General features: G+C 52.6%; 1 protein-coding gene and 1 long non-coding RNA gene across 5 annotated transcripts in view; one reads left to right on the top strand and one right to left on the bottom strand.

Annotated features, from left to right (window-relative positions):
* Window positions 1–15,864, bottom strand: part of CEP43 (centrosomal protein 43) — a 30,604-nt gene extending 14,740 nt beyond the window's left edge. The window contains exons 1-7 of one of the 4 annotated variants that reach the window (XM_053904287.1): window positions 15,667–15,856; window positions 15,036–15,089; window positions 11,297–11,351; window positions 10,738–10,826; window positions 9,734–9,871; window positions 5,118–5,198; window positions 2,991–3,050 (exon numbers count right to left, since the gene is read on the bottom strand). In XM_053904287.1, the coding sequence (XP_053760262.1) occupies window positions 2,991–3,050; window positions 5,118–5,198; window positions 9,734–9,871; window positions 10,738–10,826; window positions 11,297–11,351; window positions 15,036–15,089; window positions 15,667–15,768 (579 nt within the window). In that variant the 5' untranslated portion in view covers window positions 15,769–15,856. Of the gene's footprint in view, window positions 1–2,990; window positions 3,051–5,117; window positions 5,199–9,733; window positions 9,872–10,737; window positions 10,827–11,296; window positions 11,352–15,035; window positions 15,090–15,666 lie in introns of all 4 variants that reach the window. The other 3 variants (XM_053904285.1, XM_053904288.1, XM_053904286.1) reach the window with 3 other exon arrangements.
* On the top strand, window positions 15,376–16,893 carry LOC109245422 (uncharacterized). The gene is made up of 3 exons (XR_002070876.2): window positions 15,376–15,714; window positions 16,057–16,290; window positions 16,651–16,893. It is a non-coding gene; the product is annotated as an uncharacterized LOC109245422 (long non-coding RNA).
* Window positions 16,894–21,352: the final 4,459 nt, after the last annotated feature.

Consider the following 21,352-nt stretch of genomic DNA (forward strand, 5'->3'; position numbering starts at 1 on the left):
CAGAAGCATGCCCACCCCACCCCCAAACCTACCCGCATGGCGGTCTTCACCCCTGCCCTCAATCAGTATCACGCTGGGCCGATCCCAGAATTTTGAAAACAAGGAATAACAAATTCAGAAGCATCCCTGTTTAAGAACTTGAGAAGCAATACACTAATTTGGATGTAAATCTAAAAAGATAAAAAATGAAAATTAAGAAGAAAACAAAAAAGAAAGAACTTGAGAAGCAAAACATACCTCCACACACACTAGATTTAAAACCCTGAGAAACGATTACAAAAAGGATGATCTTTCCCATTACATTCAACGCGATGACAGAAAGCCTCTGAGTCTAAACATCGCAAACAAAAACTCCCTCGCGTCTTAAATAACACACCTAAGTCAGTGGATTCCACCAGTCTGTCTGCACCACAACTGGCACCGGGTCGGCAGCACCAAAGGGTTTACGGTGAAACGGACCGGTACAGACTCCGGAAGTCTGGAGTCCGGACCAGTACAGACGACGCTCCGGAGGGAGGGCTCCCGACACACTGGGAACGTTTACCGCCACGCCCCGCCCACCCAAGACCCCTCCACCCAGGACTCCAATGCCCCCGGCCACCCTCCACCACCCTTCAGCATCTCACAAAGGAACAAAAACCAGAAATGTAACTTTTATGCAACCAACTTAAATTCGCTCCAGAACCTTGGATTTTGCTCTGCATATTGACAGGTTTATCGTAACAAGTACAAATCAAATATATACACGTACATATATATACGTATGTATATATATACACACACACGTACATATACATATAGACATAAATGATTTTTGAAGCTCATTTCTAGTATGGATATAACTTCTCTGAAAACAGCCAAGGATCTCCAAATAAGCCCTAAGTCCCGAGCCTTCCTGCTTCCTGCCTGCAGAAGAACACGACCCGTCCACACCCCTGCTCCCTGCTCGGCGTGGGGCTCTCCTGCCGCTCCGCCCGTGGTCCCCACACTGGCTCCTGGCAGGCGGGGCCACGCTCACAGCTTTGCACCCTGGGAAAGGCCACCTAGCTACCCTGTGAAGGGCCCAACGTCAACGTCCACAGGCAGCTCGGTATTTGATTATTAAGATGTTAAGACTGTTAGGATATTAAGGACACTGGAAGCCCACCGCACATGCAGGCAAGGCCGAGAGGCACTGGAACGAGAGCTAAGGGCTCACCCATCAGGCTGGACATAGGGGATGCTGGGTGCGACACAGATTTATCATGGCGATTCAGAAACGAGATCAAGGAGGGGGGGAGCGGGGGAAGTTTCAAAGTGGCTAAGTATCTTTGGTCAGAAATACAAAAGTGAGATAAAAGGGGCCCGACCGATAGCCTACAATTCCGGGGCACGGGCCTGTCCACATTCTTCAGTCGCCCCCCAGGTCGGGGGACCACGAGGCCTGCCCGCTGTAGACCGAAGGGTAAAGTCTGGGCCCACCATGGCTGCAGTTCACTGCAAAGTGAAAATTCATCTTTCGACGTGCTTTGGTTCTATGTATAGACCTCTTCGAAATGTCTGAACCAGGAAGACTGGACGAAAACGTAATACTATGAAATATGCTTTTAACGTTTTTGAAAAGTCCAACAAATTGACTAAATGTATCTTTAAAAAAACTACGCTGTTTTATATCGTTAGCCATCTTTCTTAAGGGGGGGTCTCACCTCTCCAATGAGACTGTCGCCTGCTTCGGTGGGGACCACGGTGAGGTGCCCACAGCGCTTAACACGGTGATGTGCACCACACACGTGTTCAGACGTACCTGCTAAATGCCACTCTAAAGGGTCTTCTCACGTAGAAACACACACAGACGACACGAACAAGTACGATAACGGGAATTTACTGGAGAAACCACAAGAATGAAGGCAGCTAACACAACAAATCCAGGGTTTAAAAGCCCTTTAATTTTGAGGGTCTTCGATTATAAGCTAAGGTTCCACAAGAACTGAAGCATCTCGCAGAACTAAAAACTAAATATCTTAAATATCTTATCCTAAACAGGTATGAGAACTGTCCTGATGAGTAGTGTGCTTCCAAGAACTCTAATACTTAAATTTTAAAAGCAGCTAATCTACTGGCTGGGTCCATTTTTGTCATCTCTGGGGGAGGAAAAAACGCGGCCAGGCACAGATCCCTGACGACTCAGTGCGCCTACCCCGTGCACCCCCACACACCCCCCGCCCCAGGCACCCCCGCGGCCAGGGCTTCGTGGAAAGGCTCGTCATCGACATCGATGTGCAACGGGCAGATGAGCTGCTGAATGCTGAACACCTTTCATTTATCGCCCGGAACTTATCCAAAAAGTAGTCTGATGTTCTATTTACCTCAGATAAAAATCATAACGTTAAGAATAAGAATAGGACCCCCTCCCCTGCTCATGCTGTCTCTGTCTCAAAAATAAAAACGTTAAAAAAAAATTTTTTTTTTTTTAAAGGGGTGCCTAGGTGGCTCAGTCTGTTGAGCATCCGACTTCGGCTCAGGTCATGATCTCAGTTTGTGAATTCGAGCCCCGCATCGGGCTCTGTGCCGACAGCTCGGAGCCTGGAGCCTGCTGCGGATTCTGTGTCTCCCCCTCTCTCTGCCCCTCCCCTGCTCATGCTCTGTCTCTCAAAAATAAATAAAAACATTAAAAAAAAAATTGTTTTAAAACAACACGTATAGGACCATCCAAAGGGAAAACAAAAATTTTCGACTTTTTTTTGGACAAAACAAAGAATTCTCCAAGTAAAATTAACTGCACATTTGAAAAATACAACAGTATGATTTTCACCCGGATGAAAACTGAAAGTGAGATTACTTTTCTCGGCACTGTGACTTTATCACAAGTGACCGCAGACAAAGGAGCACGGGCCCGGGGCGGGCAGGGACCGTCCGGCAGGGACCCAGCGCCCGGCAGGGACCCGCGGCCCCCAGGCTGGCGGTCTGCTGTGGCGCGGGCTGCGCTCCCCCTCTGCCCTCGCGCGTGTTACCTTGGCACCAGACTTCCGCCTGCTTGTCTTCTTCTTACCTTGTCCTGTGTACCTTGGTATCTGAGCATGAGAATAAAATGACATTTTACCACAAAGCATAAATCTGCAAAAAGAAACTAATTCATCACCAAACTAACAAAGCTTCCGATTAGCAAAGTTCTTAAAACTGGAAACCTGAACCAATCTGTTCCTTTTAGAGGCCCACTATTTTTTTTTCTTCTCTTGCCTTAACTCTCTTCCTCAAGTGCTTCAACCCACGGGGAACCGCTGGGCCTCACGGCTACCCGGTCACCCGTCCACACCGCGGCCGCAGCCCACCCCACGGCAGCCGTGCGGGCAACCGCTCCTCCGGGCCCCGCCGGGCCCGGCTTCCCGAAGCTTCCTCAGGAGCACACGGCACGGGCTCCGAAGGTCGGGCTGGCCCCCAGGCCTGACCACGACTTCCCAGGGTCCCCGGGCCCCTCTGTGGGCTCCCGGACCGGTAAGGCACCTGCTCTAAGACACAGGCTCTCCTTAGAGCCCAAAATGATTCCGGGAGCATCGAGCCGTAAAGGAAAGCAGGCAAGTGAAAGGTGGGGAAAGTGCCAAAACTCCGAATCCACACGTCAGCGCCGCCAGGAACCGCGTTCCCACCATCGGAAGGCCTCCCGTTGACACGAGTCGGCCGTGGCACCGGGAGCGGCCACGGCCACCGGGAGCACGGAGGACCGCTCTCTCAATCACCCTTCAAAACGACATCACTGTCCTGTGAGCCCGTGGGGCAACGTTCCCCTGCCAGCTAACTTCAACGATCCTCAGCAAAACTCCTAGATCTTGAAACTTAAGTCTGTGCACAGAGAGTAAGAACACGCAAAAGGCTTTGCTATCTTATCTTGAAGACACACCGCGTGCAGAAGTCGGTGCTGCTAACTGGCTTTAAAAAAATACTGCTACTCTGCTAAAGAGAGAGCGTCCAGAGAGCTCAATGCCGTGGGCACTAAGTGTTCTGGAATATGCGTTAATTTGAACCCCTTCACAGCCAGACATTTTCACAGAAAGCAGTGCTGCTCACAAAGGCTCTGACAGCTGGCAATTCATTTAAAGGGTCTTCTTAAACTCACTCACAACCTCGTTCTCTCGGTTACTGTGGTTCCGGCCTCCCATGAGCATCAAGGGAAAACCTTCCCCACAGAAAAAGCTCACCAGACCTCGGGGAGAGGGGACCGCTACGCACGGGATGACGGCCCCTTCCCGCGGCGGGAAATAAAGCACCAAACCCTTTAGTCTCCAAATCGAAAAAATGAAAAGGAGCAGCCACATCCCAGAACCGGCGACAACACAGCAGGGACCGCTCACGGTGTCTGAGCCCGGGCGTCTGAGAGAGAGAAACCCCCCTCTACCACGTCCGGCCCCTACACGTCGCCTCACCTGGAACCACCCGCACAGCCCCTCCAGCGCGTCACCCTAACCCTGCGGGCTGGAGATCAGAGCGACGGTCCCAACGCCACCCGACCCGACCCCACCCCGGCTGGGACTGGCCGGTTCCACCGGTGCGCGCTGCTCCTGACGGGTCACAGGGCGGCACGCTCCCGAAGCATCCTGCTTCTGCCGCCCTGTTGCCCCCGGCTTCCAGTCCCAGGGTCCCGCTCTAGTCTCGTCCAGGGTGCCAAGTCCCTGAGACCGGAAGGCCTCGGCTCAACAACCCACAGCCGCCCCCTACGCACGCAGCCAGAACAAACGTACGTTCATATGCATCCTCCAAATGGCTCGCTAACATAAAACCCTTGCAATTTACCATCCAAACCGGTCCCCCGTCTGCAATATTCAACACAACGATATCCTGGAACCACAGTCTGGAACCTAGTACCCTCAGGCCAGGAATTTATGAGCGAAGAGTAAGTAAACGTCCTGGCCAGCTGAGGAAGAAGATGTTCCAAGGACCATACGAGCCCACAGAGCCCCCACTTCTGTTATTCAACAGCATATTCCTCTCCAGGACACAAAATTCAACACAGTCCCAACCAAGGGAAATAATCTGTAAAACCACAGGCTGCATCAGGGGAAAGACGCGTCTTCGCGAAACTAGGCAGCGCTGGCGTCAGTCACGCGACGGGAGAGACAGCAGCAGAGTCCCCGCGGCCGGCTCACCTTGCTGGGACTGCTGTGTGCGCTCGTCTTGCCGTCCGGTGACTTCGGTGGAGAATGCACATCAGAGAGATCTAGCGCACCCTAAAACATTTCACAGTTAAAATTAAAACAGATTCAGAGCAAAACATAAACATACTAATTATGCCTCAGCGGAATTGTAGCATTTAGAACTACTACAGGACGTCGGTGTTTTTGTAATTATCGTAAATACTCTTACGAGATTTTCCCCAATTTTGCTACAGCAGAAACAAAACGAAACACACTTAGATCCCAATCACCTAAGTATTTCGCTCAATGACCTTGACCCAGTCTCCCCCCACCCCCCGCCCCTGCCCAGCCCGTGCACGTGAACCCGGCCCGTGAGCCACAGCCACGCTTCCAGACTCGCTTCCCTACCCCGCCGTGTCTCCACCGTATCCACGAGCAACTCTCAAGAGTCGCCCTCTTCGACGACCACGCCCCTCCCTTCCTCCTCTCTGAGCCCGGTGCCCCTCCAGCCCTGTCGCCGCCCGTCACCGCCCACGTCCGCGTCATACAACCACCGTCTGCAGGGCCCGGCCGGTCAGCTCTCGGCGCTAGGCTAAACGCGAAGGAGGAATTCTGCCATGTTTCTTGAACGGAAATCACCTCCTGAAATTCACCCGCTCCATCATCCCAAGCTCTGTGCGCCGTATGCGTGTTAAACATCGGTCACTTTGCCCCAAGAACCCTTCCAACAGCTGCAGCTTTTAAACGCGAAAACACGCTGTGCTTCACACACTCGTGACGTCGAGTAACGGCGTCGCCTTCTCCCAGGCTGACCGCCTCACCTCACCTCGGCAAACTTCTCTTCTTCCCCATTACCCTCCAAGGCCCTAGCCCTCTGCCAAGATATTAGCTCACTCGGTCTGGCTGCTTCTTCCCTCACAGGGGATCTTTTTCTGCCCGTTTGTCTCTGTGTTTACAGCCACCGTCCTGGTCGAGATCCGCCTTCCCCCGATCTCGCCATCTAACCTTCCCAAACGTGTACAAACGTGTACCTCCCGTGTACGCAAGTCTACAAAAGCTTCCCACTGACGTGAACGCCCGATCCGTTAAGAATGCCTGTCCCCAACAGAGGCCTGACGTGAGGAGAGAGGGCCGGGCCACAGCAGGCACGGCCACAGGCAGGTGGGGCCAGGGCTCAGCTCCAACGGCAGCCAGCGGGGAGAGAGGACGAACAAGGGGCAACATCCCAAAAGGCAGAGTGGAAGAGAGGCTGGGAATGAGAAACTCCCCGGCCGGATGCGGGGGTGAGGTATGTTCTGATGTTCTGGAATATGCGTTCATATGCATATGATGCAGGGGCACAAGGCATCAGAAGGCGAGAAAGCAAAAGCCACTTTCAAGGACGAGCAATCTGCCTCGAGCTCAAGGTCCCACGTTTCAAAAAAAGACGTAAGGCCAGAAAGACGAGTCGACGCGTCAAGACTGAGGAATCCGGACGCTGCCTGGTTGCCATCACACGGTGACTGCAATTTCCAAAGAGGAAAGGAACAGATAAAGAGCTGAGCTTCAACACGGAGCCGGCAAGAGCGAAGGGTGCAGACCGAGCGCCGAGGGCACCCGCAGGTGCCGCTGAGCTGGACGGGGGCGACCACGAGGTGCTCCCGGGGAGGACAGGGCTCACCAGGGGCAGTGCAGACCGGCGAGTGCGCGACTCCACGCGGGGGCACATCCGACACCCTCTGCCAAATCAACTCAAAGTCCCGGGCGAGGATGCGGGCCCGGCAACGGGATTCTTCAGGTGGTTTAAAATGCAATTTGGGTCAAGGCATCACTAACTGAGTTCAGTGGGCTTAATCCACGGCTGGTTTTCTTCCCCGGCGTCAGAAGTCAAAGATTAATTTTAAAAAAACCTACCATTTTTTATTTCACTGTATAAATGACAGGCTTCCTCTCAAAGTTATGAACACTAGCGAATGACAGAAGAGCCAAAATGGACACCCGGGAGTTCCCTACTTTAAATATGAACTTGACTCCGGATTTATTTGTGTGCACCCACACGCACACGCACACACGAAGTACACACCCCAATATTAAGAGGGGAAAAGTAGCAGAAAGTAGGTATCTCGCAGCGGTCTCCGACCTCGTGGCGCCACGGAAGCCACGGAAGGGCGTCTCCGGGCCCGTCCGACAGACCGCGGCCGTGACACGGGCTAGGCTGATCGGGGAGGCGCCGGGGCCTCCGGTCACAACGACGGAAGAAGGCACCGCTGAGTTTCCATTTTCAGACCGAACCCACTAGGACAGAGAGCTCTGACCGGGTCCCGGCTCGAGGCCGACCCCCCGTCCACAGCACACAGAGCTGGCCGGTGACGGCGGCTTCGGGCGGGACAGGGAGTCCTCCTGACAGAGGGACCGACCGAGGCCACCAGGGGAGAGGCAGCTCCTCGGAGCGGGACCGAGGAGGCACAGGCACACGACCGACACACACAGAGAAGCAGGGGGCGAGAGGTGGGGCTGCGCGGTCACGCGGGAGGAGGCGGATTTCTGTGTCTCGTGCGGCTTCCGCTCGGTCAGAAGATAAAGCCGGTTTTTTCACACAGGACTCAGACGCCCGAGTGAGCTGACCAGGCGGGGATGTTTGTGCAGGGCTGGAAATCCTGGTTTCGAGCCGGGAGGAGGCGCTGAGCTGGATGTGGGGAGTCCTCCAGACGGGAACGGTAACAACATGAGACACGGCGGCAACACAGGCCAAACCTTACGAGACCTCTACGTGCCCGGACGACCTCGGTCCTCACCACGACCCTCGAGGCTCATTTCTAGTCTCTCCGTCTCCTAGGTGAGGACCCAGGGCGCGTGAAGGGTGAGCGACCTCCGGGAGGTGACCCCAGCAGCCCGGCTCCGCGTCCGAGCCAAGGCTGGCGCGTGAGGGAGGGACGGCGAACCAGAGACGACGACGACGACGCGGGTGGCTGGCACTGCAGGGAGATGGACCGAAGGGAGACCCGGAAGGAAAGAGGAGGGCAGGCAGACAGACACGGCTCACCACCACCCACCGGCCCAGGAGAGAGCAGGAAGCGAGACGGTCTGGAGTTGGTTAAGTTTACGCGACTTCTTCTTCGCCACTAGCTGGTACGACGCCCATCCCGTGATAAGCACCACCAGACACTGGGGAAACAACTACAAATGAGTGAAATTACACCCACAAGCCGAGCGACAACGTGGGCTCTGCGTGGGCTGACTTGCTCACCCACCGGGACGCGGGTCTCACCGGGACACGGGTCTGCTTCCTGCCGCTCGGAGCACCTTCCCGGTCCTGTCCCCTCCTGTCCTCCCGCAGCAAGATGGGGTTTAACGACTGGAAACGACCGCTGCCCCCGGGGCGCCCGGGGGGGCTCAGCCGGTTAAGTGTCCGGCTTCGGCTCAGGCCATGATCTCCCGGTTCATGGGTTCAAGCCCCGCATCCGGTTCTGTGCTGACAGCTCAGAGCCTGGAGCCTGCTTCCGATTCTGTGTCTCCCTCTCTCTCTGCCCCTCCCCTGCTCATGCTCTGTCTCTCTCCCACCCTCTCTCAAAAATAAGTAAACACTGAATTAAAAAAAGAAACCACTGCCCCCTTTAACTAACCTTCCTGCTCGTAAAATGCTCAGAACCAATCGCTTACTGGATACTCCCTCTGGTATCAGGAGCGTCACGTCAACGTCTGTTTCCTTACGTGAGCGCATTCCAGCTTTAATAGCTCTCAACTCTTCTAGTCCAAGAAACGTTCTCATATCTTATCTTTTCATTGGAAGTGTCTGTTAGGCCTTACATGTAACAGGTGCTCAGTCAGGCTTTCCTGATGTTCAAAGATCCTAACAGAAAATAAACTCTGAGGCTGTGTACGTGGCAGTGCGCAACCCCCACAACCTTACCTATAAATCCGGGACTCGTGGGACTAAAAGCACACCATTAGCCAGGTGTCTGAGACGACTACCATACCATCCACGTCTGTGAGACAGCATCTTTACGTAAAGCTAACGTTTGCAAATAGAAATCAGACCATTAAGCTCTTTAGTGGGATTTCTCAACAAAAGGAGTAAACACAGAAGCTTGAAAATGTCCAGAAACTAAGCATGACCAACAGCTTCACCGGCTCTACGTCTCTTTCTCAAAAGCTTTTAAGTTCAAGGTGTCGTTAACCAGCCTCTAATGCAGCCCTGTTGTTTGAAATGGTAACCAGACAGCGGCTAACGACAAGCGCAGTGTCCTCCACGCTGCACGTGCACTAACTCCTGCATCAGGCTCTGCGATGCCCATGAGGCGGCCTCTCCCCCCACCCCACACAGGAGCCACTGGGGAGGGACGGCTCACCTAGAGCCAACGGCTAGCGGGTGGACGAGCCGGACCCCACTCCAGGGAGCCTGGCCCCTGACCCCAACACCCCCACGTCCATCTACACAACGAGTGCAGCTCCAGACTGGGAGCTACCACTTCTCCGATCTTCCTCAACATGTGCGTTTATACAACCCGAGTGTGTTTCGTTTTGCTTTAAGGGAACAGCTTCTTTCCGTTTAAACTCTGATTCACTATGTATGCAAACACGTGTGTGGCTCTGCTGAGCAGCCAATACTTAAAATAGAAAAAGATAACGGAGGCTAGGACTGTACTCACCTCCCCATTGGTTGATCCTTTTTCTTTCTGTTGACAACGTCTGATCACTTCTAATAATAAAGGTCCACCCACAGTACCTTCTGCTTCAATAATACCTAGGTCTCGGGCTAAATTCTCTCGACCGTCAAGACCTTGAAACTAGGGCAGAAAGAAGGCATGAGAAGTGAGATATAAACTGCACAAAAGTATGCAAATTACTTTCAGAGATTAAAGAAAAATATTTTTGAAACTGAAAGAGATCTCTAAACTCAGAGAGACCATTTTTCTAACAAATAAAATGCTTATTTAAAAAAAACTATCTAGGGGCGCCTGGGTGGCTCAGTCAGCTGAGCCTCTGACTTTGGCTCAGGTCATGATCTCACGGTCTGTGGGTTCGAGCCCCACATCGGGCTCTGCGCTGACAGCTCGGAGCCCGGAACCTGCTGCGGATTCTGTGTCTCCCCCTCTGTCTGCTCCTCCCCCACTCACACTCTGTCTCTCTCTCTTTAAATTTAAATAAACTTGGGGCGCCTGGGTGGCTCAGTCGGTTGAGCCTCCGGCTTCGGCTCAGGTCATGATCTCGCAGTTCATGGGTTCAAGCCCCGCGTCGGGCTCTGTGCTGACAGCTCAGAGCCCGGAGCCTGCTTCAGACTCTGTGTCTCCCTCTCTCTCTGCCCCTAACCCACTCACATTCTGTCTCTCTCAAAAAAAAACAAACATTAAAAAAATTTTTCTTTTAATTATCTCTTTCCTTTACCAAGTCCCTACACCCAAAGTCCCCATTAAAGTCCCCATTAATGGGTGTCGTCAGGCCACAAAAGACTCCTTTCAAAGTTCTATGAGGCAGCACTGGAACCAAGTAGCTGCAGTGCAGACGGCTTTTATGAAAAACAGATAATCAACTACCAAAGAAATCTCTACGCAAGACACTGCAAATTGTCAAATTTCATGAAGTTTCGGCTTAACCGAACCCACTTGTGACGGAGACAGTTTCAAACGGTAGACGCAAAAGTCATCGTTCTTACTGTGCTAGTTTCAGGCTGAAAAACGGCCAAGGTGAAGTCAAGGTTGAAAAACTGAAGAAATTCTGCAACAAGACCAGCCACCAGCCGGCCTGCAAAAAAGCGAGAGCTGATGAGCAGATGCCTCCCCTCCGGGAACCCCGAAGCCTCCTCGCGGACACCATGAAATAAGACCGACCCACTGATGGGAAAAACGAGGCTTCTAAACCGTTTCACCACAAACTGATCTGAGAGGAACACGGTCACGCAATGAAAATCTCAAGTCTCCTCGTTTTTCTCGTAGGATCATCAGTTTGGAGCCACCTGTTAATCAGACAACTTGACATTTCACAGGTGGGCTCGAGCGTTCCGCTCCTTAGAGCGCTTTCAGCCAACAATTTCCCATGACCGATGATATTTAAACAACTTAACAGTTGTTCAATAAGTGGCAATTTTAAAGTGAGGAGTTGTAAGAATCACAGACCTCAAAAAACATCTCAAACCCCTGCTCTCTCCGAAACGGAGCCATCATTTGAAAATCCGGAGAGAGACAAAACAAACAAGAACCAGCTGAACATCTTACCATCTCTCGTGTTCAAGAACTTTCTCAGGCTCTCATTGACTAGTGGAGTTTTGTTCTGTTGAAAAACGAAACACTGTGTCATGTGTTTATCCTAAAAACAACTACGACATGTGGTTTAACATTTAATGTTTTGGCAAAGATATAAATGAGATACGGTCACTCGCAAAATTACGGTCAAGCCCATTCCAAAACTCTTAAGTACTATAAAAACTCTTCCGTACTACTTAATGTTTCAAACTTAATTAAATGAAACTATACGTGAAATGTGTATTTATTTATAATTGGTGGGGTGCCTGGGTGGCTCAGTGGGTTGAGCATCTGACTTCGGCTCAGGTCATGATCTCGTGGTCTGTGAGTTCGAGCCCAAGTCGGGCTCTGTGCTGACAGCTCGGAGCCCGGAGCCTGCTTCCGATTCTGTGTCCCTCTCTCTCTCTTCCCCTCCCCCGCTCATGCTCTGTCTCTCTCTCTGTCAAAAATAAGTAAACATTAAAAAAAATTTATTTATAATTGGTAAACACTTCATAAACTGCTTATTAAACTACTTCAGGGCCTAGATCTTCAAGCACTCCTGCAAAATGACATTACATTTACTTACAAAAACAACTGCTTATTATTCCAAACACGTGAAGCTGACATTTTGTCACCGGGCACATCCACCATTTATAGCACGCTTTCAGTGAGCGGGACTCAAATTACACACACACTTGCTACTCCCCGCTCGTCAGCAGTATGTGAGATGATTTTCCACAGTGCACGGGCCAGCTTATTTCTGTCATTACACGTTTATTCGGATACAGGAAAAATACTTGTGGGTCACCCCAGCTTCCTTAAGCAGACTGAACTACAGGTGTAACGGGGGCCTCACGCTCCACCAACGGGACTGTAAATGGTGCAATCGCTTGGGAAAGTAATCTGGCCATGTTTTCAAAAGCTAAAACTACCCCTGCCCTATGACCCATCTGTCGGTATTTTCTCGAAGAAAAGCACGGATCCAAGCAAAGACGTGCACGTGAACGTTCACAGAAGCCCCGTTTGTAAGAAACCTGGCAACAAGTCAAAAGTTCATCCCCAGGTGAGTAAACAGCCACGTGACCACACAGCGGGCACTACGCGGGAGGGGGATGGGACCAGCCAGCAGCACAAAGGACATGAAGCATCTCGAAGCATCTCGAAGCATCATGCGGAATGAACGCAGCCAGGTCGAGGAAGAAAGGAGCCTATGCTGCGGGATTCCACTTGAATGGCACAGGCATGGATGCACTTACAGGCCTCACAGGCATGGCACCTACAGGGCTGGGAAGGGTGTTGCAAAGAGGTCTGAGGAAGCTTTCGAGGGTCAGGACACGGCCACTCTCTTGACTGCCTCGTGGTTGCATACATTTGTTAAAATGTAACACGTTGTACGTTTAAGTATGTTGAATTTACAGTGGGTCAATTCTCCCAATAAAGTTGTTTTTAAAACACCAAAGATAAGGAAGGGAAAGAAGACAAAGGTCCTTGGGGCGCCTTGGGGGTCCTTGGGGGGCTCAGTCGGTTGAACGTCCGACTTCGGCTCAGGTCATGATCTCGCGGTTCGTGGGTTCAAGCCCCGCGTTGGGCTCTGTGCTGACGGCTCGGAGCCTGGAGCCTGCTTCCGATCCCGTCTCTGGTTCTCTCTGCCCCTCCCCTACTCATGCTCTGTCTCTGTCTCTCTTCTCTCAAAAATAAACATGAAAAAAAAAAAAAGAACACGGAGGTCCTTAATAGGTTGGTCTAGGGAATTTTAAGACAGTGTCGACTGAAATATTTAAAGGAAGTGGAGGGTCAAGATCAGATGTGGATAAAAACAGCCAATCGGGGAGCACTGTGGAGAAGGACTTCAGGAAGACAGCGAGGGACACGAGCAAAGGGGAGACTAGAGGGAAGGAGTGGGCAAGGTGGAAGAGAAGTAGCTGAACACAGGCTAGGAGGGCAGCAGAGAACCTCAGACATCTCGGGTACAGTATGACACAGCCCGGCAACTCACTGGACACACAGAAAGAGCAGGGTCCAGGCACCTCTCTGGTGTCCCGCTTGGATACAGAGCTGTCCCCGTGAGCCCAATCGGTCTAGCAGGTGCTGTGACAGGTCTGAGGCTCACGCTATGGGTCAAAGCTGCAGGGCCGAAGTCACTGCTGTGGCTGAGGTCGTCGGGGAGAGAACACAGAACGAGAACCACCAGATAACGCGCCAGGGATTTAAGCGAGGTGCACAGGACAAAGATCACGCTAAAGGAACCAAGGAGGGGTCAAAAGGAAAAAAGAAGAAAACAGAAAAAAGTCCCACAACTCCAGGGAGATTTTCAGGGAGAGAAGGATTAAGAATGCCAAATGCTGCAAAGAACTAAGATAGGTAAGAACTAAAATACAGTCAGTAAGGAGATTCTTCTTGACCTCAGCAAAAGGAGTTACTTAGATATAGCAGATTCAAAACCAATTTAAATGGACTGAAGATGCTAATGGACTCAAGGATGCCTAGAACTTAAGAGATAAGACCTGCACGCTCTTTCCAAACTTGGCTGTGAGGGGAAGAGCCAGCGGGGTATTAAAAGCGGAACATGAGTCAAGCAAACAGTTAAGGGAGAGCCCAAAGACGCGGCAAGCGGCTGAGGAGCTGAGAGTACCTGGAAGGCAAAACGCAGACAAAGTGACCACTGATGGACGAGACAGAGCAGGAAGGAAAGAGGCACAGATAAATACAGATGCGGGCAGGCTTTTCCCGGGCTGAGCGCCAGACAGACGGGGGCGGGGCACACACCAATCGTCAGGACCGGATGCTTCTATCTCCCCGTGAAGCCAGAAACGAGAGTGGCCGTGGAGAGTGGGGGCAACGGGAGGTGGAAGTCCGCGTGGGCCGAGCGGCAGGTGCTGAGCAAGGCGCAGGGCCTGCTGGGACCCGGCCGAGGCCGGCACCCGACAGCCAGTCACAGCAGCAGGCCCCGCCGGGTGACGGTCCCAGCACACACGTGCGCAAGCAGGGAGGGGAGCAGTCCGCTGAGCTGAAGGACCTCCGTGGCTTTTCCCGGCGCAAGTATGGCTGGAAGGCGAGGCAGCTGCGGTTTCTGAGACACGGGCCACGGGGTCCAGACAAGTCAAGAACAGAGGGCAGCCGAGAGAAGACGGACACCTGGACAAACACAGAAGGGCCAGGAATCGAAGCGCTTCAGGAAGTTGGGGGGGGGGGGGCGCAGGCACCTAAGTCTAAAGAGGTAAGGAGATTAGACGGATTTGCCACAGAGGACGGTGAAGACCCTGACCGTGGAGTGGCTGTCGCCGACCAGTTCCCGAATACTTATTCAGAGTGGTGGTGACACGGTGTGTCCCCACCGGGCGGGTGCTCGCAATGCACACTGACACAGTAAAGGTCCTGAAGGATCCTGCCGGGAACTCGCGGACCACGGAACCATTTCTTCAAGCGGCTCCTATGACCTTGTTTCCCAGACTTCCCCTACGGGAAGGGATCTGCACCACCTAAGATTTACCACCAGCCTCAGACTTACCGTGGGACCTTCACTTTCTTTAGATTACTCCAAACAATCTAAAATACAGGCAAAAAGAGAGTCATTTTGCCTCCCTTCCAATAGCAAAGAAATGTAATCCTTAATAACTCAAACTCCTCGCCGGCTACACGCTACTGTAAGCAGCATTTTAGAAAGATCTCTAAGTAATTAAAAATCAAACACCAACGAACAGGGTAATATTGAAATTTGTAGATTTCATACCTCTACTTTTTCTTGCTCTTCTAGGGCTAAAAACACAGCTGCTCGGAGTTCAGCCTTTTTTTTAAAGGGAGTAAAGGAACACAAATGGTTTCAAGGCAATTTTCATGGCAAGAAGCGCACACATACGGCGTACGTTCCACGGGCGCCATCCCCACCGTCTAAAAGCCAAACAAGGAAAACCAACGGCGGGCAGGTACCGGCGGGGAGGTCAGGAGGCGCGCCGCGAGCTCTCTCCGCCGCCCCCCGCGTTCCCCCGGGGCCCACCCCCCCGGGCCTGGCCCCGCTTTCGCGCCCGCGACCACGCCAACTAGTTCTGGCGCCGCCCGAGGAGAAAGAAGTCCTCCCGGGGTGACACGCCGCAGCTGGGACCGCGACCACCCGCACCGGGGGCAGGGGGAGGGACCGCCTCGCCCGCGCGCCGCGCGCCACCCGGGGGCTCCCCGCGCGGACGGCCTCGAGCTCGCCCGCCCCGCCCCGCAGGGCCCCGCCCCCCACCCCGCGGCCCAGACGCGGCCCGGGCGGCCGGTCCCACGCGCGCCGCGACCCTTTGTGACGCCCGCCGCCCGCAGAGGCCCTGCGGCCCGCGGGCGGCCGGCATCCCCGCGTCCAGGCGCGGCCCGGCCCGGCCCACCTTGATGCGGTTCAGGACCCCGCTGTTCTCCAGCGTCTGCACCAGCAGGTCTCGCAGCTCCGTGTCCTCCTCCGGCACCACCGCGGCCGCCGTCGCCGCCATCTTGCTTCTCCAAGACAACCGCCCAAGCCGCGCCAACGGCCAACGGCCGCCGCCGATTCCGCTCGGCGCGCGGCGACGCGGCCGAGACCACGCCCCCGGCGCCGGCGCGAGCCCGCCCCCACGTCGGGGGCGGGACCAGGGGCGTTGGTGGGCGGGGCCTGCGGGAGGGGAGGGGCGGGGCCCCGGCTGTCCGCGGGCCGCTGGCAGAGGCGGGGGCTTTGAGGGAGGCGGTGCGGGTGGGGACGCAGCGCTGCGGTGCGTCGTCATTGAAATTGTACTACATCGCAGGCATGAATAAATCGTGTGCTTTGAAGGCTGGATGCGTTCCCACCGACCAAAGGGACGCCCAGTCCTGCTCAGCCCCGGGCGCAGCGGGGCGGGTGGAGGGTCGGTGTCCGAGACGCTTGAGACGGTCCCGGTGTCGCGTGCAGGCTGCCCCTGCAGACACACTGCGGCTGGGAAAGTCCTGATGTCTGCCTCGCTTCCGTGGTGGAGCCGAACTGTGTGCACACGTGCGTCTGGGTGTGTGTGCACGCGCGCACCGCGATAGAGCCTGCACGCACATGCATGCATGCCTGTATGTAAATGTGCTCTTCAAGAGGAGCTTGTGAAAACATGCGTGTGTGTGCACGCGCTCACCGAGAGATAGCGTGCACAGACACGTACACACGTATATACACGCACTTCCCGACAGCCTCTACTTCCATGCAGGTATGTGCGTGCACACGCTCACCGATAGAGCCAGTGCATACGTCCCTGTGTGTGTGTGTGTGTGTGTGTGCACATGTCACAGAGAGAGAGCCCGGGAGCATGTACCGGATCTACTGAAAGGAGGTACTGGGGGACTTACTATTCAGTGTCAATTACAGAAAGAATTGTCAGTTGCAGGTCTCAAGAGAAACGTGGTCAACAGGAAAGAACCATCAATCACAGGCCCCAACAAGGAAAACTGCACTGCATCGTCTAGAAAAAATCAGCCTCTGCTGCAGCTCAGCCAGTGAGAAATCATCACCACCCTGAACTCCTGCTTTTCTCCAGAGGACTTTGGTTCAAAACACCCCCTCCCAGTCCCCCCACTTCTCCACAAAATAACGTTCCGTCCTTTGTTTGGAGGACTTACTATGGTTTTGCGAGGTTCGCATGTCCTAAATTGCAATTCTCTGTCCTCCCAAATAAACCCGTTTTTGCTGGTGAAAATAACTGCCTTCTACTTTGTGTGGGGTTTTTTTTTGCTTCTAGTTTTTTTAATGTTTTATCTATTTATCGAGAGAGTGAGCACCAGCAGAGGAGGGGCAGAGAGAGAGGGGGATCGGAAGCAGCTTCGACCTAACAGGCTGACAGCAAGAAGCCCAATGCGGGAGCCAGGAGACCTTGACCTGAGCCAAAGTCGGACACTTAAACCGACTGAGCCACCCGGGCGCCCCCTGTGACTTCTGTTTTTGAGGTTAACAATACATGTGTGTATGTGTGAATATGCGCATGTGCACAGTGAGAGAGAAAGTGCATATTTACACTGGGGTACAGTGCATTTACGAGAACGTTCAACATGCTGCTGTGCCGTTCCTCACACTCTGCATGTTTCCATAGTTTTGCAGTAACGTGTTGGGAAGGTGAGGAAATCCAGAACTATGAGGAAACTGGTAAGAAAAAGTGTGGATTCTAGAACCCCACCCTGGGACCCTCACTGGGTCTCACTGGGTCGCCTCTTCTCCCCACCAGCAGTGTCTTTTAAAATTGTATATAGAAATGTTACATACACACATACTTCTCCCCTTCCATAATTTTCATCCTACGCTTACTTTTTAATTTACTGGTTTCACTTAATAAGTCCTGAGCATCTTTTGATTTTGTACACATAGATTCTATGTACACATAGATTCTACCTCATTCTTTAATTCCCGCATAGTATTCGGTGTAAGGGTGCTCCAAATACTAGTTTTTGTAATTACGCTAGGATGTGTTTGAATTTGTTCTGGTTACCGTGGAAGTAATGCGTACTGATGATTAAAAATCCGAACAAAATACACCTGTCATGAGCACAAGGTGAGGTAGGGAAGGACTGAATCACTATACCGAACACCCGAAACTAATATCACACTGTACGTTAACCAACTGGAACTAAAAAAGAAAATCTTTTCTAGCAAAATACAATTGTCCTAACACTCAGGTTATTCATCATTAAGTATTTATAAAATATTTGTTGAGGAATCTACCCAAAAAATCCAAACAAAATGGGAAAGTATTAAAAGTAAAAGTGTGCACATCTTTCCTGCTCACCTACCCACCACCCAGGACCACACTCTAGACCCAACCACCATAAAGTCTGTTTTTAGTTCCCCTGGTTCGTTTCATACCAGTCTAAACGCTACACACTTACATCTTGACCCAACCAGGAATGGTGTCTTCCAAAGAATAAAAATTTATCTTCCAACTCCTAATTCTTAAAATTGTGTTACTTTTCATTTCACTGGTGGGGACTGTGTGACTTTGAACTGTCTAGCTAAATCATCATTTGTCCATTTCACACATGACCTGCTGCCTCCCCGCCCTGGGAGATGTGGAAATTAGCATATCTGCACTCTCTCGGCTCCCCGCCTCCTCCCTCCCCCACATCACCGGTCCTAATGTTGTCAGTTTGATTCTTGTTTTTATACTGTCAAGAATTTACATTCTTTCCCTAATTACATCTTTCAAACTTTGTAGGTTGGCCGGAAAACCATCCACAGCATTCACAATATTAGGGGTGTAACAGGTCTGTTAGGCAAAGCCCACAAGCCTTTGAAATGAACATTTTCCTGCTCCCTGGACCATCCTGCAACTGCCAGCCCCCGAGGTGATCTGCCTGCGGGCTTTTCTGGCCACCAGAGCTTGCCCTGCCCATGTTTGGGGAAGCCCTGCAGTGCCAGGGAAACACCCCCTCCTGAGAGCACCTCAACCCCTGGTGCAAGTGGATAAGGCCCCCCTGACTTGCTCCCCAGTGGGGGAAGGGAGGGCACTTCAACACTAGCCTCCATGGTCCCGACCTGAGCGCCAGTTAACTAGAAATCTGCCTGATAGCACAGCCTCTACGGGATCCCAACCTGCCTTGTCCCATTGCCCCCACCCCCCTGTGCCGTTTGCTAGGGTCCCCTCTCAATTTTATGTCTTAGGGTCTGCTTCCGGGGCACTGGAACCAAGACAATTACCCCAGGCTCGGTCATGTAAAGCAGGTCCTAGGGATGGGGCCCCGGAATTGGATGGCTCACCAGCCAAATGCCAGGGAGGAGCCGTTGCTGATGGGAGCGGGGTGGTCTCAATGCTGGCGGGTGCAGCGGCAGGTGGATAGGACAAAGTGGGAGAGGACACGTGGAGGGAGGGGGTCCCGGCTTGGGCCACCTCTCTAGCATTGGAGATGGGGAAAATGGTACTTTTAAAGATTCAGGAGTCAGATTTTTTTTTTTAAATGATATCAAAGAGCTGAGGGAAGAGGATGACAGGTTCAAGTCAACCAACTGTCACCCCAGGGCCTGGTGTAAAAAACAGCCCTCGTGAGCCAGAAACTCCCATGACATCCCATCCGCAGCTTGAAATCCACTGCAGTAGGAAACTCTACGGACATCAGCAACTGCTATAAAGTAGGGCTTCGTATTTAAAGGGAGAGTCAGTTGTTAAGCATCTACTAGTACATCTTGGCATTCACTCTGCTTCCGGACCTGAGGGTTCATACTGTCTGTTCATTCTCAAAGCCTCTAGTCCTAAGCTTCAGGCCCCTCAGCTGTGAAGTGTCAACCTGTCCCGCAGAGTTTGGCCACGTAAAATAGGACCGCTTGTTGGAAGTCACATCTATTTCCTGATATCGAGAAAGCATCTATTGAGAAGTCGGTTTCTGAGATTGGCCTTAAGGAGAACAATTCCATCAGAAATAAAGGTCATTCCGAACGTAAAGGTTAACACGAGTAAGAGAGAGGGCTGGGGAGTATGGCCCGTGTTGGCGAACGTGGGATCAGGACACGTGCGAGAAAAGGGGAGCCAGTGGATCTGGATGTGGAGAAAATGGGAGGAAATTCCTACCTGTAGACTTCAGGCAGGGGAGAGCCAAGAGCTGTGCGTGGGGAGGAAAGTGGGGCACAGAGGCAAAGTTCGTATCGGTGACAGAAGTAGATGGGGGCAGTTCCAGCGGGTAATGGCGTGTCATTGGGGGAAGGAACCAATGATGGACACCTAGGGTTGGCTCTCCAGGAGGCAGCCGGAAACCCATTTGTCAGCACTGGAAGCCGAACCCTGGCTTCCACTAGTGGAAGGTGCTAAGAAAACAAGATCCAGCTCCTTCAGTCAAGAGCTGGCCGTCCCAGGCATCCAGGCAAGTGACCAATTCCTGTGGCCCCTTGAAGACTCCGGTGAGGTCTCTGGGAGGTAGGGAAAGGGGCAGCTGGCCCGCCCAGCCCAACTCGTGCAGGAGATGGCCCTCAAGGGGAGGCACAGACAGGATCACAACAGGAGGTTTGCTGATGGCTGAAGGAGAAAGGGGCATCCGGATGGGCGGGGCCAAGCCGACAGGAAAGCCAGGATGACCCGGAGTGCAGGGCAGCGTCAGGGAGGGCAGCTGGGGCCCACGGCTGGAGAGGGAAGCCACTGGGTCACCAGGGCTTCGTCCACCACAACATGGGTTCGACTTTTTTTTTTTATGTTTATTTATTTTTGAGAGAGAACATGTGTGAGCGGGGGAAGGGCAGAGGGAGAGGGAGACACAGAATCCAAAGCGGGCTCCAGGCGCTGAGCTGTCAGCACAGAGCCCGACGTGGGGCCCGAACTCACGAACGGAACCGCGAGATCATGACCTGAGCCGAAGTCGGACACTCAGCCGACTGAGACACCCAGGCGCCCCCAAAAGCTCACTAATTTCTTACGGGATAGCTCAAATTTCCTTAAACATGTTGCCACATGCCGTGTAATAAAAGAACTAATAAAATTAAATTATTGTAATTTTAAAAAGAATATAAGTTTCTAAAAGTCAGCCAGAGATTACAAGAGATTTCATTCAATACAGTAGAAGGAGGTCTGTTCAAAAACACTTCTTTCTTTTGTGAAAGTTGTTACCCGGTATAGTAGTATGTATACGGAGGGACTTCAATAAAAAGTTGTCATTTACTGTCTACAATGGGCCATTATTAAACTCTGTAATTAAATCAGTAAACTCTGCACAATAACCACGAACGTTGCATCTTATCTTTACTATCATTGTTACTATTCCTCCGGTGACCCAGCTGGGACTCAGAATGCGCATCTGAGATCAAATCCACTCAGAAAGCCAAGGAATGAAATGGTGTGGCCCATTTCCTGCAACAAGTTGGCAGGCTGAAATGAGGGAGAGAGGGAGGGGCTTTGCCTAATACCCCGGGCCGGGCCGGTCAGTAGCTCTGGGAACTTGCTAAGTAAGAAAGGAGCAGGGAAAGCAGCCCAGCAAGAGGACCATGTCCTCAGCATGTGGCCGGGGCTCAATGAACCCTTCCTGAGGAGACAGCAATAAATGAGGGAGGGAGGGAGGGAGGGAGGGATGGGGAAGGGGAGTCACAGAGAGGAAGTTGGGGGAGGGAGAGAGGAAGGG

This window comes from Panthera pardus, unplaced genomic scaffold, assembly GCF_024362965.1.
Source record: "Panthera pardus isolate Hobbes unplaced genomic scaffold, ASM2436296v1 HiC_scaffold_17, whole genome shotgun sequence".
In the NCBI taxonomy this organism is placed as follows: domain Eukaryota; kingdom Metazoa; phylum Chordata; class Mammalia; order Carnivora; family Felidae; genus Panthera; species Panthera pardus.